Source organism: Balaenoptera borealis (assembly GCF_965194805.1).
Source record: "Balaenoptera borealis genome assembly, chromosome: 10".
In the NCBI taxonomy this organism is placed as follows: Eukaryota; Metazoa; Chordata; class Mammalia; order Artiodactyla; family Balaenopteridae; genus Balaenoptera; species Balaenoptera borealis.
Window position 1 is genome coordinate 72507231 of NC_138874.1, and position 14569 is coordinate 72521799.

The following is a 14569-nucleotide window of genomic DNA, read 5'->3' on the forward strand; positions in this document are numbered from 1 at the left end:
GTGTGGTGTAGTTTCTAAAAGGCACTTCACATTTGAACTTTTTCTTAACTTAGAGAATTTCGAGTTATCTAAATGTCTAGTTTTGTATCCCTTTGTGTATGTTCACTGTTCTTCAGTATTACTGCTTGAATAATTCTCTGTATTGGGGGGGGGTGGTGGTTGTACTATACACGGGAGTATCTAATTGCAGCAATAAAGCTTTTCTTTAAAAAGGAGTTTTGCCATGAAAGTGTTTTCCTGCAAGGAGGCTGGGAACATTGGCAAGCACTCCAGTGGTCTGGTCCCCTTTCCGGGTTCTTCTGGCTTGCACATCAGGAAAGTAAATCAGGCAGACTCGCGTGCAGATTTGGTCTGTCCCTGTAAGGGAGGAGGGATCCCTCAGTAACTGGCAGTGGGAAGGAGTGGGTTCTGGAGGATGTGTGGGCGTGGGAGTGAAAGCTGAAGTCGTTCTCACAGGTGTGCTTGTCTCAGACATCCAGGCTCAAACAACTTGGACTCACCACACTCAAGTTCTCTCAACTTGAGAGAAGCCAGACTCAAGTTCAGGGCGTGTATGGCAGCACGACCATTGGAACGGTACATTGCTTAACTAGCCTTATCTGCTGAAACATATACTGAAGCACAGCCCAGCTGAATGAGGGAACAGGGCAGGGCCGACAGGGCTGCTGGTGATAGCTTAGCCTGACTGCATCTCCTGGCTCCTGGCAGGGCTTCCCTGAGTAATGACGGTGCTGTCGATCCTCCAGTCTCGGGACTGCAAACCACTCCCGGGTCTGGGAGTGCCGAGGGCGGGCACCTGGCTTCACCTTTGTACACCAGGTGAAAGGAGGGAGGCCAAGGTCGCCCCAGCATACTGTCTTTGGTGAGCTGGGAGAGTCCGTCCACGAGCGCAGGGAGACTGGGGAGCTAATAAGCAGGAGGGTGCTTTGTCACGTGTCCTTGCCTGACTTCGGAGAAGAGGTCCCCAGAACTGAGTGGAGCTGTTGAGGCTCCTAGAGGAAGAGGTGGCCGCAGAGCAGTTGAATCTGCTCAGGTGTGGGCTTGTGGGAGGGACGGGGGCCAGCGTGTGCCCCAGCCCTCCCCCCAGAGCTCACTTGAGCTCAAGCGTCAGTTGGAGGGAGTGGTGAGGAGCATGGAGCTGAAAGAGGAACCTTTTGTAAGAATGTGAGGTGGGGACTGCCCCGTGAGGAGCCTCTAGCTTTGGGGACCCGATGAATTTGCGTTTGGCTGAAGGGACGCCCAATAAGGTCTTGTTGCCGGCAGGCTTGACACAGTGCCACCCCCAGGCCTCTCTGCCCTTTGACACCAGCCACAAAATGATGGGTTGGGGCCGCTGATGGCACACCGCTAGGGGCAGTTTGAATCCTCTAGGTCAGGGGGTGGCCCACCACTGCTCGCAGACCAGCCTCCTGTTTCGTAAATGCACTTGTCGATGTACAGCCTTGCCCCTTCATTGACGCTGTATTCAGCTTATTTCCTGCTACAATGGCAGATCGTATGGCCTGCAAAGCCTACAATATTTACATGCCCCTTTACAGAAAAAGTTTGCCAACCCTTGGCCCGTGTGATCAGCGCCCCCTAGAGTTGTTGCTGCACAGCCCATGTGGTGTGAGAGGCGTAGATGACCCTCTCTAGGGCCTGTCTTTTCTCCCAGCCTCAAAAGTGCAACAGTGACCAAGAGTCCTGCTGCACGTCTGTGTTGCCGGGTCAGGAAAGAGCTGAGAAGGGTAATTCAGGGGGGAAAGAGGGAGAGGGATGAGCCGGCTGTCCTGAGCCGAGAGTTCCTCTGGGCTGGCAGGCCCAGCCCCTCGGCTGTCAGAGGAGCCACGTTGGCCCTGCCTCGCCAGGCTGCCTCCCTCGGAGCTGAAGTGAGGGGAGCGGAGTCCAGGCTCTGCGGGCACGATCTCAGCGTCCCCTCCGCATTAGGTGGGCGTCTGCAGGTCCAGGGAGCCAAGCTGGGCTCCACTTTGGTCCCCTTGTCCAGCTTCCACCCTTTCACTGGAGACACACAGCACCAGGCACTCAGCAGAGGGGAGCTGGCCCGGCTGTGCTTCCCGGCACCGCCGTGGCACAGTCTGCAGGGGGACCAGGGGGGATGGGAAAAGGGAACGCAGGTTGTTGCGAGAAAGAGTAGTCTGTTATCCTTATTCTCCTGCTTTTCTGTTGTTAAAATGCTCTGTTATGAAGCAGTGATGAGAGTAGCTGGTAGCACTTGGCGGGGGTGCTTTTTGTGGATTGGTTGGTTCATACCAACAAAAACTTGGTAACACAAATGTCCCTCCGGATGTTTCTTGCAGAACTTTTCTGTCCCATAAAATCCAGTCAGCTGGGAACCCTGGTCCTGCAGCTCTTTCCTCAGCCATAGGAGGTGTGTGGTTCCCTGAGGATTGTATAAGTGCCCGTGTCACACTCCTGGGGGGACGCCCATAGCTTTTATCCGATTTTCAAAGTGGTCTGTGCTTCCTCTCCACAGGAACGTCCCTCACCCAACACTAAGAACAGGTGCTCCAGTCTGACCCCCATGTATAGCGGGGAAACTGAGGCCCAGGGAGGGCATTGCTCTGAGTCACGGAGACCTCTCTGACTCAGGGCTCTCCTCCCACCCCACCCTCCAGATCTCAGCCAGTTTCTGGGGTGTCTGGGAAGAAATGCAGCCAATTTCCAATTCCCCCACCCCATCTGATTCCACCCTGTGGAGGCCCAGGCCCAAGAGACAGAGTTGGGCTCTCTGGGCTCATCCCACCGTTTATGGTGGAGGAAGCGAGGGAGGACGTGGAGCTCCTGGGAGCAGGGCTGCCCGCTGGGTTGAATTAGCAGCTACCTGACCGGCTTCTGTCTGTTGGAGTCCTGCCCCCCAGAGGCCTGCTGGCAAAGGCGTCACTGCTTCAGAAGCACTTGTAAATTCTTAAAATGTTGGAGATGAAAGGTACTCTGGTGCGAGATCACCCAGAGGCATCACAGCAGACCACTAGCTTGGCCTGGAAGGCCCAGCTCCCCTCCAGCTGGCGGCCTCTCTCAAGGGTTCCTGATCTTTGCTGAGCTTCAGTTTCCTCATCTGTGGACTGGGGCTGACACTCCCCGCCAAGCCCCTTCAAGGGGAGCTTTAGAGGTCAAGGCAGTGCTGATGAGTCCCCACATTTCTCTTTTTAAAGGGTCCACCCAGGAATGTAAATTGGTGCAGCCACTATGGAAAACAGTGTGGAATTTCCTCAAAAAACTAAAAACAGAGTTGCCATATGATCCAGCAATCCCACTCCTGGGCATATACCCAGACAAAACTCTAATGTGGGGCTTCCCTGGTGGTGCAGTGGATAAGAATCCGCCTGCCAATGCAGGGGACACAGGCTCGAGCCCTGGTCCAGGAAGATCCCACATGCCGCAGAGCAACTAAGCCTGTGTGCCACAACTACTGAGCCTGCGCTCTAGAGCCCGCGAGCCACAACTGCTGAAGCCCGCGTGCCTAGAGCCCGTGCTCTGCAACAAGAGAAGCCACCGCAATGAGACGCCTGCGAACTGCAATGAAGAATAGCCCCCGCTCGCCGCAACTAGAGAAAGCCCGTGCGCAGCAACAAAGACCCAATGCAGCCAAAAATAAATTTTAAAAAAACAACAAAAAAAACCTCTAATGTGAAAAGATACATACATGCATCCCTATGTTCACAGCATAGATGTGTGTGTGTATATGTGTATATATATGTACATACATACATACATATATATATATAATGCAATATTACTCAGCCATAAAAAATAATGAAATCTTGCCATTTGCAGCAACATGGATAGACTTAGAGATTATCACACTAAGCGAAGTAAGTCAGAAAGAGAAAGACAAATACCATATGATATCACTTATATGTGGAATCTAAAAAATGACACGAACTTATCTATGAAACAGAAACAGACTCAGAGACGTAGAGAATGGACTTGTGGTTGCCAAGGGTGGGGGGCAGGGGAGGGATGGATTGCGAGTTTGGGATTAGCAGATGCCAACCATTATATATGGAATGGATAAACAGCAAGGTCCTACTGTATAGGGAGCTATACTCAATATCCTGTAATAAACCATAATGGAAAAGAATATGAAAAAGAATTTATATATATATATATATATATATATATATATATATATATATATATATATATGTATAATGGAATCATTTTGCTGTACAACAGACATTCACAGAACATTGTAAATCAACTCTACTTCAATAAACTGAAAAAAAAAAAAGTCCACCCAATGCTCCTTCCCCCAGGCTGTACCAGTGCACATGGAGGTAAGAGGGTACTTCAGGCCCAGGGACCCTAAGGACACGCTCACTGCTCCTCACTACTTGGGGTGTCAGGCTGGTGGGGGGAGGATGACCCCTGGGCTAAAATAGAGCCGACCAGATGGCCAGGGGTGGCTGGCCTAGCACATCAGGTATACACTTTCCTGAAACCCTGTGGATCCCACTGACCCAATTCTGAAGCCAAGGGCTGGGGGCTGGGGCTGGGTATGTGTGTAGGAGGAGACAGTGGATTGTCATCCCCAAGCTGAGGGCTGGCTCTGCTTCTTGGGCCTGAGGAAAGAAAATGCATTTTTTAAAAAGTCATGTTGCTTCCTCTGCCATAGGAGAAAACAGCCCCCAGCTCTCAAGACGATGCCTAGAGTCTGTAGGTTAGGTGCCTAGCCGGGAGGAGAATACGGGAGCAGCAGGGTGGTGACTTATGCCAGCCCTAGGCCACCATTAGGGCACAGAAATAAATACAGCGGGTTCCCTATCCTCCAGGGGCTCTAGTTCCAAGGGCGAGACCACATGGGAGGATAGAAGAGGTTTGAACAAAGCCCTGGGGGAGAGACGAGCTCTGTCTGGGCAACTAGGGTGTCTCCCCAGAGGGGATGAGATCTGGGATGTGTTCTGAAGGAAGAGTAGGAGTTTCTGGGCAAAGAAGAGAGAAAAGCACCTTTTCTCCAGACTGAGGGTTGGGGGGAGGCTTTTGCCTAGATGGGATCACAGTGATTACGGCTTTTTTGGGTGGGGGAGGGGATTGAGCTCTTTGGGGTGATTGGAAAGTAGCATGTAGAAGGAGACCTGTTTTAAATGAACTCCTTTATTTTTATGAAAACCAATTCTTAATGCATTCAACAAGAATTTATTTGGGCACCTACTGTATACAAGAAATTGAACTAAGCATAAACAGAACAGAAAATAGTCATCCCGTGTCCAGAACAAGAGCAAACATTCATCAGTTATGCTGCTCTGTGGGGCTTTCCTGCTGCAGAAGCGCTGAGCTGGGTGGTGGGCAGGAAGCTACACAGTCCTGCTCTGTATAGGAAAGGTCCCTGCAGTGTTTACACACTTTGATCAAAGTATGGGATTCACTAGAGACTGAGGAACAAACAGGAAAATGCACCGAAGCTTAGCTATGTCATGGTCTAACCTGGGGAGCCTTTGGTTTGAAGCCAGGAGCCTGGGGCCTGCGGACAAATTCCCAGGAATCCAAAGGCCCGCCCTGCAGCCGCCCTGGGAGCCTGCCCTCCTGGGCAGGCTGGAGTCTGGGTGCCGAACCCAGCCTTGAGCAGCTGGCCGTCCCAGAGTGACACGGGCTCAGGCAGCCACTCAGATGGCCACGCTGTTGGGAATCCGGTCTGGGGACAAGTAGTAATACGGCAGCTTCTTGTTTTTATTGCGCTCGGCGATCACGCTGACAATGGTGTCAAGGTTCTTACGGAATCGGGCCATGGCCTCCTTTACAGGCGTCTCGATAAAATGCTCCTCCGGGTACATGCCCAGGAACAGCTGAGGACCCAGACACGACAGAGACATGTTAATCTGCGATGAGGCGATGTAAACTGACAGGCCTTGTCCCACCCCCAGAGACCAAGCTTTGGGAGGCAAGGCGTGTGCTCACCCCCCCATCTCCACCTCCTGCCACCTGCTGAGAGCGCCCTGAGAATGCTCCTGGGCTGGGACCTTACAGGTCAGTGCCCTGCCGCAGGGTGGCTACAAGGACGTGTAAAGGTGCAGGCGGACGTGGAGGCGGGGGTTAGTCCTGGCTGTGGTGGGCATGTGGCCTGGTCCCAAGCAGCACCCCCACCTTCCCGCCTGAACTCGGGACAGCAGGGCCACAGGGGCCAGCGCAGGCCTTCTCTCCAGCCCAGGACGGCCACAGCCAGGCTCTGTTGGGGGTGGTATGCCCATTTGCACACCCACACAGATGTCTGCAAATTAAAACTAGGCGTATCTTTTAGAAACAAACTATGGGATTGTTAAAACTGGAAAGTTTCATACCCAGGGCTGGTAAAGGTGGGAGAAATGTCCCGTGCTATTGATGGGGTTTTAGATTTAGTTTGTGGAGGGCAATTCAGTCTTAACATTCTTTGACCAAGAAACTCCTCTACAAGGAACGTACTGGTTCTACGGACACACGTGCCAAGACCCATACATGCAGATGTTGGCGAGGGACCACGACATTAGCAAAGGTCCCAAAGCAACTCAGATGCCAACGAATACCTGCGGGTCTGGGGCTGGTTCAACTGGGCCGTCATTCTGATCGGCCATGAGCCGATACCGTGGGGCTGTGTCTACCGAGAGCCGGCTTTGGGATTAGCTTCAGTAAGTTGTACATGCGTGGGAATGTCTCAGAAGATACCCAGGAAACTCTCAGCCCCACCGCTGGGGTGCCGGGGAGAAACCCACATGATAGAGCTTTGTCAGTGGTGGGGGTGGGGGGTGCCCTTGTGGGGAGTGTCCCAGTGTCCCCCTGCTCTCCTGCCCCGCCCACCCTGAGCTCCAGCCAGGCTTGGGCCTCAGGGCTTCGTGGGCCCCTCCAGCCTTGCAAGTCAGGATTCCTGGCCAGCAGGGGTCCAGCCTGAGCCCTAAATCACAAAACCCTGGGGTTGAGGAGTGGGTTAAACCTTCTGACTCCCGGAAGGGACGAGAAGGCCTCCGGTCTCACCTCATTGTCCTGGAACTGGCTCAGCGCCCACACTGCGCCCAGATGCCAGCAGGAGCGGCCACGGTCAGGCAGCATGTCCACGATCTGCTCGATGGTGACCACACCCTTGACCGTCGGCGGCGGGGCTCGCATGGTGGGGGGGGCATTGGGGATCCAGGAGCACCAGTCGTACTGCAGGGATGGCCACCGACTCGCGTGGGCACCTCTGCGGCGCCGCCTCCACCCACCTTCATCTCCTGCACCGCCTCCCGAGCCCCCTCCTCCCGCTCCAGCAAGGCCAGGGCAGGCCCCTCCCTCGGGCTGGCGTCCAGTGCTTAGCGTGGAACCAAACCGCACCAGGAACACCGGATTCCTGGCCCTGGGGCTGCCCGGGGCTTCGTCCACCCCCGTCTGTCTGGAAGACGAGGAAGTGGGGCGGTCCACCCAGTGGCCCTCAGAAGCAGTCAAGGTGGTCTTGGCCACCTCCCGCCCAGACGGCTCACCCTGCCCTTGCCCACCTGGCCGAAGTTCACTGCCGCGTGCTGGGCTGAGGCCGTGAAGATCACCACAGTCAGGTACTCGGACAGCTTCTCCTTGGTCTTGATGGACTTGGGGAAGCCTAAGGCAGAGCCACGGGCTGGCTGAGACCCCATCCCTGGGGAGGGACCCCCGACTGGCAGACACACGCCTCCACCCATACTGCTTCCTGGGTTCCCACACACCAGTGCTGGAGGGCCCGGGCGTGGGCAAGACTCACTGGGAGGGGACAGCCGCTTGGCCCAGTGTTCCTGTTGTTTCTGACCTGGGCTCTCAGGAGACACAGAAAGGCCCTGAGATGTCCCCCTGAGGCATACTGGTGGATAGGGGTCCCCTAGGGGCTCTGGCCCCAGTGCCAGGTGCTAAGGTGGAGGCCACAGGCCAGCATTGCCCAAAGAAAGTCGGGGAAGAGCAGAAGAGAGGGCTGGGGGCGGCGCGGGGGCGTGTCCCTACCTGAGGCCTTCTTGCCCCGCATGCCGTACACGTAAACGTCGCTCACGAAGTCCTGCAGCTCCTGGTCCTCCTCCACCACCTGGTCGCTCCCGTAGTAGATGTCCACCACCTCGGCTGTGAACCTGGCCCGGGAGGAGAGCCCCAGCTGGGAGTGGGTGATCCGCCAGGGTCTGCAGAGCTGTATCCCTGGGCCCCCAGGCAGAGCCCCCATCGGTGACGCTGTCACTCTTTAATGTCCAGACTCACGTCACATGCTCCTCCACCCCCGCCCCGCCCCGGCATACCCTCGTGCCCCCATCCCTGCCCTGACGATGGAGCCAGGCCCTGGCCCACTTTGCCAGCTGCCCAGCCCCCTGGCTGGCTCCCTCAGCGCCCACGCCCACTCCTCCTGTAGGCCCTCCGCTCCTGCTGCCCAGAGCAGGCCCCACAGCCACAGCACTCACGCCCTGATGGCCTCCCACACCAGGAGCCCGTCGTCCCGGTAGAAGTAGTAGGGAATGTCTTCCGTGTTGTCCATGCCCCGGGCCTTGATGGCCTCAGGGAAGCACAGGGAGCTGTAGGTCAGGTCCTGCATGGACTTCTGCACCAACTGCACGTGCCCACCGCCCCCTGTGGCGTTGGCCTTGAGCAGGAGGGGAGAGAACGCCGTGAGCCGAGGCTGGGTCCCCCTCTCCAGCCTTCCAGCCCCAAAGCTCAGCATGAGAAACCGTGAAAGGGCAGGGGGATGACCAGGCCTGCTGAGGGCTGACCTAGGTCCCATGAGGTGGGTGGGAGGGACGTCTGACTCGGAGAATGCCAAGGGCAGCCCAGTGAGAGGTTACGGGGAGGAGCCTCTGCCTGATCAAGATGTGAGGGGCTGAAGTGCAGAGACTGGGGGCAGCTACAGGAGGGGGGGGGTGAGCTCCCATCCCGAGCAGGGCAACGGGGATAGCTGGCAGGGTGGAGCCCGGGCTGGAGCAGCCCTCGGGCCAGGCCTGCCCTCGTTCTGAGCACGGGCTGCTCAGAGCCCGAGCACTGCTCTCAGGGACCTGATCTTTGGGCACAAGAGGGGGGCAGATACCAGCCCCCAGGACCCTCACAACTCTGTTGAGAGCATCCTGTGCGCCAAGGTGAGGGCTGGATAGACGCCCCGGCTGCTGAGATGCAGGCACACACACACGGTGGCTGAGTGCTCAGGGCACAGAATCTTCAAAGGAGGGCTTGGGTGCTGGGGGCCAGACACTGGTCCACTGTAGGCGTTTGACCCAAGCAGGACCAATAGCGTTGCTCCCCCGTACTTTCTATTTGGATGGAAGATGATGTCACTGTGTGGGAACATGAGCTTGGAGCTCACGGTGATGAGGTCCTGTTCCCTCTCCCACAGGGGGAGGGCTGTCTGCGGACCCCGTCTGAGAGAGTGAGGCCCACACAGTTTAAAGAGTGGAAGAGTTCCAGCCAGTGGCTTGTACCCTGGGGACATTATTCGAGTCCCTGGTCCCTGCGTATGAGGCATGCTGGTGGGCAGGGGTTGCTTGGGGCTCTGGGCCCAGCACCTGGTGCTGAGGTGGAGGCCACAGGCCAGTGTTGCCCAGCAAAACACGAAGCTAGGAGCTGTGGCTCCCGAACCCGAATATGTCCAGGTGTGTGAGATGATACAGTTCCTTTACAGCTGCAGCTGGTCTGAGATGGGTTTTGTCATTTTCCACCCAAATGGTGATTCATCCCTAGTGATTGTCTGGCCCGCTCACTAATGGGAGATGAGAAAGGAGGAAAGTTGGAGGTAGGGCTGCTGGGAGGGTCCAGGCTCGGTAAGCCTCCTGGGGAGTCAAAACAGGGGTGGGGTGCTGCCTGAGAGGATGTGATGGGCGGGGGGGGACCTGAGCCCCCGCTGACGGGGCAAGTAGGCTGGGAGCGCCGACGGCCTGCAAGGGCAGAGTGTGGGAGGCTGTGCTCAGGATGATGGGCGGCAGAGTGGGAGGGGAGATGCAGGTCCCCAGTGTGTAAGAGGTGGGGAGCAGGTGCCGGGAGGCAGGAGGATGGAGAGGGGAGGGAGGAGGTGACGGGGAGACCGCGGTGAGGAGGAAGAGCGGGTGGTGCTTGGAAGTGGCTGGGTGGGAGGGGTGGACGTGGGCCAGGGAACCCGGGAGGCTTCACTCGGAGCGCCTCCAGCCTCCCACCCTCCCCAGGCCTCCACCCCGGTGCCTAGGGGGCTGGTCTCCCGAGAGGAAATCTGGACCTCAGGTTGGAGTGGAGGCCGCCGAGGCTCTGAGAAGTAGGTGCCTGCCAGGCCGGGCTCTTCCGGGCACCGAGGCAGGCGGGAGGCACCCACCTTGTCAAAGAGGCCGTACTCGCAGATGAGCTGCTCCCGGGCCTTGGTGTTGATGGCGATGGTGAACCGCACGTGTGCCACCAGGAGCTGGGTGGAGGGGCAGGAGGAGACCTCAGAGAAGGCTGGTTGGGGGCTCCTGACCAGGTCTGTGCCTCCTCGGGGGTCCTCAGGGACCCTCAGCTCCCCCACCCTGGTCCACCGTGGAGGGGCGATGCTACAGACCTCAGGGAGGGAGTGAAGCTGACATGCTGACCTTCACTGCGGAGCAGCTGCCAGCGGCCTGGGGGATGGGTGCCGCTCTAATGCGCTAATGCATAATGGTCGTGATAAAAACGATAACAGTCAACGCTTACACAGAGCAAAGCTGTGTGCTAGGCACTGTTTGAAGCTCTTCGAATCTGTCAACTATTTTAACCCTGACAGTAATCCTAGGAGGCAGGCATACTATCTGAACTGTTCTACAGATTGGGAAACGGAGGCACATAGAGGTAACCTGAGTCTGCAGTCACCCCAGCAGTCAGTGCCGGTAGGATATGGGAACAGAGAAGGGCAGTGACAGTGGGGGCTGCCACCTGGGATCAGACAGGGTCACACTGAACTCATATGCCTCTTCAAAATCTGCCCGCCCCACCCAAGGCGAGCCCAAGCTGGAGTCAGGCCCCGGCCCTGTGTCCTCAGGAACCAGCAGGCTCAGAGCTGCTTCCTCCCTTGGGGGTACTTACCCACCTCCCCAGCATCTCTCCAGGGGTCTCTTATGGCCACTCCCAGCCACAGTCCTGGGGGATGTCAGTACCCCTCCTCCCTCCCTTCTGTCCCCCACCCCCCATATCTGCATACCCTCTCCCACCAGGTAAGGCAGCAGCTTGCTGTACCTTGAAAATGGGGTGCACAGCAGGCAGCTGGCGGTACATTGCGATGCCAAAAACCTCAGACACTAGATGTGTGCGCAGAAGGTGGGTGATGGTCTGGTGGATCTGGAAGTCACTGGAACGCACCCAGATTTTGGCCAGAAGCCAGTCATACTTTGCATCCGAAGGGAGAAAAATGGGGTTCTCATCTCCTGGGACCTGGTTGAGCTGATACATTGGAGAAAGAGAACGCACTGCAGTATTTCGCTCCAGACTGTAGCTACAGAAGAGCCTGGCCTCTCAGGAAATTCCAGGAGAATCCAAATTTCTTAAACAGTGACTTTTGAATCATGAGAGGATTGTGGAGGAGAGCAGAGGCCTAGAGTTCGTATTTCCCATCCCAGCTGCATCACTTACTACCTGTGGGACCCTGGGCAATTCAGCCTTTCTGAGCTCTGGCTTCACCATCAGTAACAAGGGCACAGTGTTTACTCACCTCACAGTTATTAGGAGAAGTGAATGAAAGAGCATGAAGGCATCAGCAAGGAGCGAGCACCGTCATGTGTGAAGGCTGTGGTCTTCCACCCATTCCCCATCTCCGCTGCTCCCTCCTGGTTCCACCTGCTTCTCTGTTGCTGCTTTTTGGTCTCCCAACTTTCCTTTCCTCTGCTCTCCCCTTAAATGCTGCTGTTCCCCAGGCTCTGTCTTGGTGCTCCTGAATTCCCTTCTTGCCCTAGATTAGCAACTCCAGTTCCTGGGGCTCTAGGGCCCGCATGATGCAGTGTCCCAAGTCACTGTCCCTTGAGCCCAGCCCTGCGGCCAGGTGCCTCCTTAGTAGAGGCTGGCTTGTCTTTCCCTTTCCCGTTTCAACTCCACACTGGGGCAGGGGTGATTTTTTTTTTTCTAAAATGTAAATCACATCAGGTCAATCCTGTCTTTAAAAACACTCAGTCACCTCTTTGTGCCAGAAGATAAGGTCACCAAACTCCGTGATCTGGCCCTGACATATCCGCATTATCCAGCCCTTCCTGCTCAAGCCCCTGGTCCCTAGCTTTGTCCATGACAACAGCCCTTGGCATTCCTGGGGCTCTCCCCTAGTGCCCGGTGCAGCCTCGGGACCTGACAGCCCAATGTCATGTGAGCCTGCAAGGTAGTTGCTGTCATGACCCCTCTTTCTGAGGAGGACACAGAGCCTGGAAGGGGTGGACACGTGGGATGAGAGTGAATTGTCCAGAACAGAGGAGGAGAGTGGAGGAGCCGTCATAGGAACTGGGGGCTGGGCCGGGTGTTAGACTCTTGCTGGGAGCAGTGTGGCGGGAACAGGGTGACCCAGGAGGAGAGCTGCCTGAGATGTGGAGGAGCCAGACCAATTTGGGTCCTCAAGGTCATGCTAAGTATTTTGGAAGGTAATTTCCCTGTCTCTCCCTCAAAAACAGAGATGAGGTCCAATAGAAATATAATGCAAGCCACATGTGGAATTTAAAATTTTCAGGTAGCCCTGTAACCAAGCAGGACCCTATGGGGGTCTTTCCAGGACAGATCCCCTCCATGTCCTCCGCCTGCCTCTTGTCTATAGAAAAACTTTAGCCTCCTAGGCCTTCCCTGAGTTCCAAAGAATAAATTTAATCAGAGAAGTGAGAAAATGCAGAAATAAGGAAAACAGTCAAGCAAGATAAAATAATATACTTTAGCCATTAAAACAAAGTCAAGTCCCATGTAATTACATGGGACTGAGTGAACTGATGAGGATGAGTATAATTTTTGTGACTTTCTGTCTGAATTAAAAAAAAAAAAATCCCACAAGGACTCAGAGGCAAAGAATATACAAATCAATTTTCACTGCAAAGTAAAGGAGCTGTTACAGTGGAGGATTACTGGACTGAATGTCAATATTATGACATAGTATGAATGTGTTTCAGGTTTGGTAATTGCAATCATTGTTGCTTTTGTTGTGGTCATCCATGTACAATGCTTGGTGTCAGTCTATTTATCTCTTGTAAAAATAAAATACAGTGTGTGTGTGTGAAAACAAACAAACAAACAAAAAAAACAAAAAACAAAGTCAAGGACCTTTAGTTCCTCCTCAAGGGCTATAGATAATATTCTGAGCCATACACTTTGAGCTGTTTTGCAGATACTGAAACCCCCAGCAGGTGGAAGAAATTAACTGTATGCTGCCCACAAGCACACAGACCCCAGACCAGTTGGAACCAGAAGGCTGATGCTGACTCCCGATTACCTCACCACCAACCAATCAGAAGAATGTTCATGAGCTGATCACACATCCCACAAACCCCCTCTCTCACCCTGTCTTCAAAAACCTTTCCCTGAAAGCCATTGGGGAGTTTGGGGCCTTTTGACCACTAGCTGCCTGGACTCCTTGCTTGGGGCCCTGCAATAAATGCTGCACTTTCCTTCAGCACAATCTCTGGAAAGGAGACAGCTGTGCAGCTGCACCAGGCACAGACCTTAACCTGAATGGGAACCTTGTTCCCATCACCAGCGGTGGGAGCATTTGTTGGGAGAGAGGAGCAGAGGCAGTCAGATGAGGACCAAGTACACACAGATAGATGAGCAGAACATCCCTGCTGGTGGAGGGCTACTCCTTTGAGGCCTGGATGGAAGTAGACGTGGATGGAAATGGTGCTAAGATACTTGTATATGCCCTTGACAAAAACCGAGCAAGAGGGTCAGGAAGGCTCCTTCCTGAACTGCTGTGGGAGCGATGGCCAGGTGGGGCTGGGGCATCTCTCCCCGTTTCAGGTGATGCATCTCAATGCTGTCACTGTGGACAGTCGCCTGGACAACCTGCAGCTGGTACCGTGGGGTGGGTGGCCCAAAGTCAGAGACCTCGAACAAGTGAAGGGAGCAAAGCTCATATTGGCTTGCAATTCAGCAGCTTCCCACGTACCCCATAGCGGAGCAGTTCCCCGTCCTGAATGTAACCCGGTACTATAACACCAACGGGGACGTGGTGCAAGAGGAGGAGATTCCCTGCACCTGCTACGAGCGCCGTTCCCCTCCCTGCGCGATGACCGAGAAGCAGCTCCGGGAGTTCAACATCAGGGGCCGCTGCCAGCTGGCTCGCTACTGTGGCTCCCAGTGCCCGCGGAAGGACTGGTGCACCCACAAGAAGCACTGTGAGGAGAAGCTGCGCCCCTTCCAGCACGAGCTCGAGCCGGAGGCTCGAGCCGCAGAGCAGCAGCGCAGCGCCCGCGCTCTCGGCTTCCGATCTCCCCGGGACGCGGCGGACGCAGGCTGAGAGCCAGACCCGGAGCTGCTGAAAGAGCCGCTCCCGCAGCCGCGCAGCTGCCGGGGGCCCCTCACCGTGCACTGCCGCAGCGCCCCCTAGTGCTCACCTAGAGCAGAGACAGCCGGGAGGCGCCCGCCAGGACCCTTCTCATTGTCTCTATGTTAATTGTTCGTAAACTGATGTACAGTTTTTTGAGGCGGAGGACACGGGGGGGCGGGGGGGCTGTCCTGGGAAGGCTCCTTAGGGTCC

General features: G+C 55.6%; 1 protein-coding gene and 1 pseudogene across 3 annotated transcripts in view; one reads left to right on the top strand and one right to left on the bottom strand.

The window, feature by feature from the left end:
• Positions 1-77: 77 nt before the first annotated feature.
• Positions 78-14569, bottom strand: part of ALOX5 (arachidonate 5-lipoxygenase) — a 62193-nt gene continuing 47701 nt past the window's right edge. The window contains exons 8-14 of one of the 2 annotated variants that reach the window (XM_082339468.1): positions 11092-11295; positions 10220-10306; positions 8355-8533; positions 7912-8033; positions 7440-7540; positions 6943-7113; positions 78-5783 (exon numbers count right to left, since the gene is read on the bottom strand). In XM_082339468.1, the coding sequence (XP_082195594.1) occupies positions 5604-5783; positions 6943-7113; positions 7440-7540; positions 7912-8033; positions 8355-8533; positions 10220-10306; positions 11092-11295 (1044 nt within the window). In that variant the 3' untranslated portion in view covers positions 78-5603. The remainder of the gene's footprint in view (positions 5784-6942; positions 7114-7439; positions 7541-7911; positions 8034-8354; positions 8534-10219; positions 10307-11091; positions 11296-14569) is intronic. The other variant, XM_082339469.1, reaches the window with a different exon arrangement.
• Positions 11317-14509, top strand: LOC309604687 (zinc finger MYND domain-containing protein 19 pseudogene; annotated as a pseudogene). The gene has a single exon. The product of its transcript is annotated as a zinc finger MYND domain-containing protein 19 pseudogene (transcript).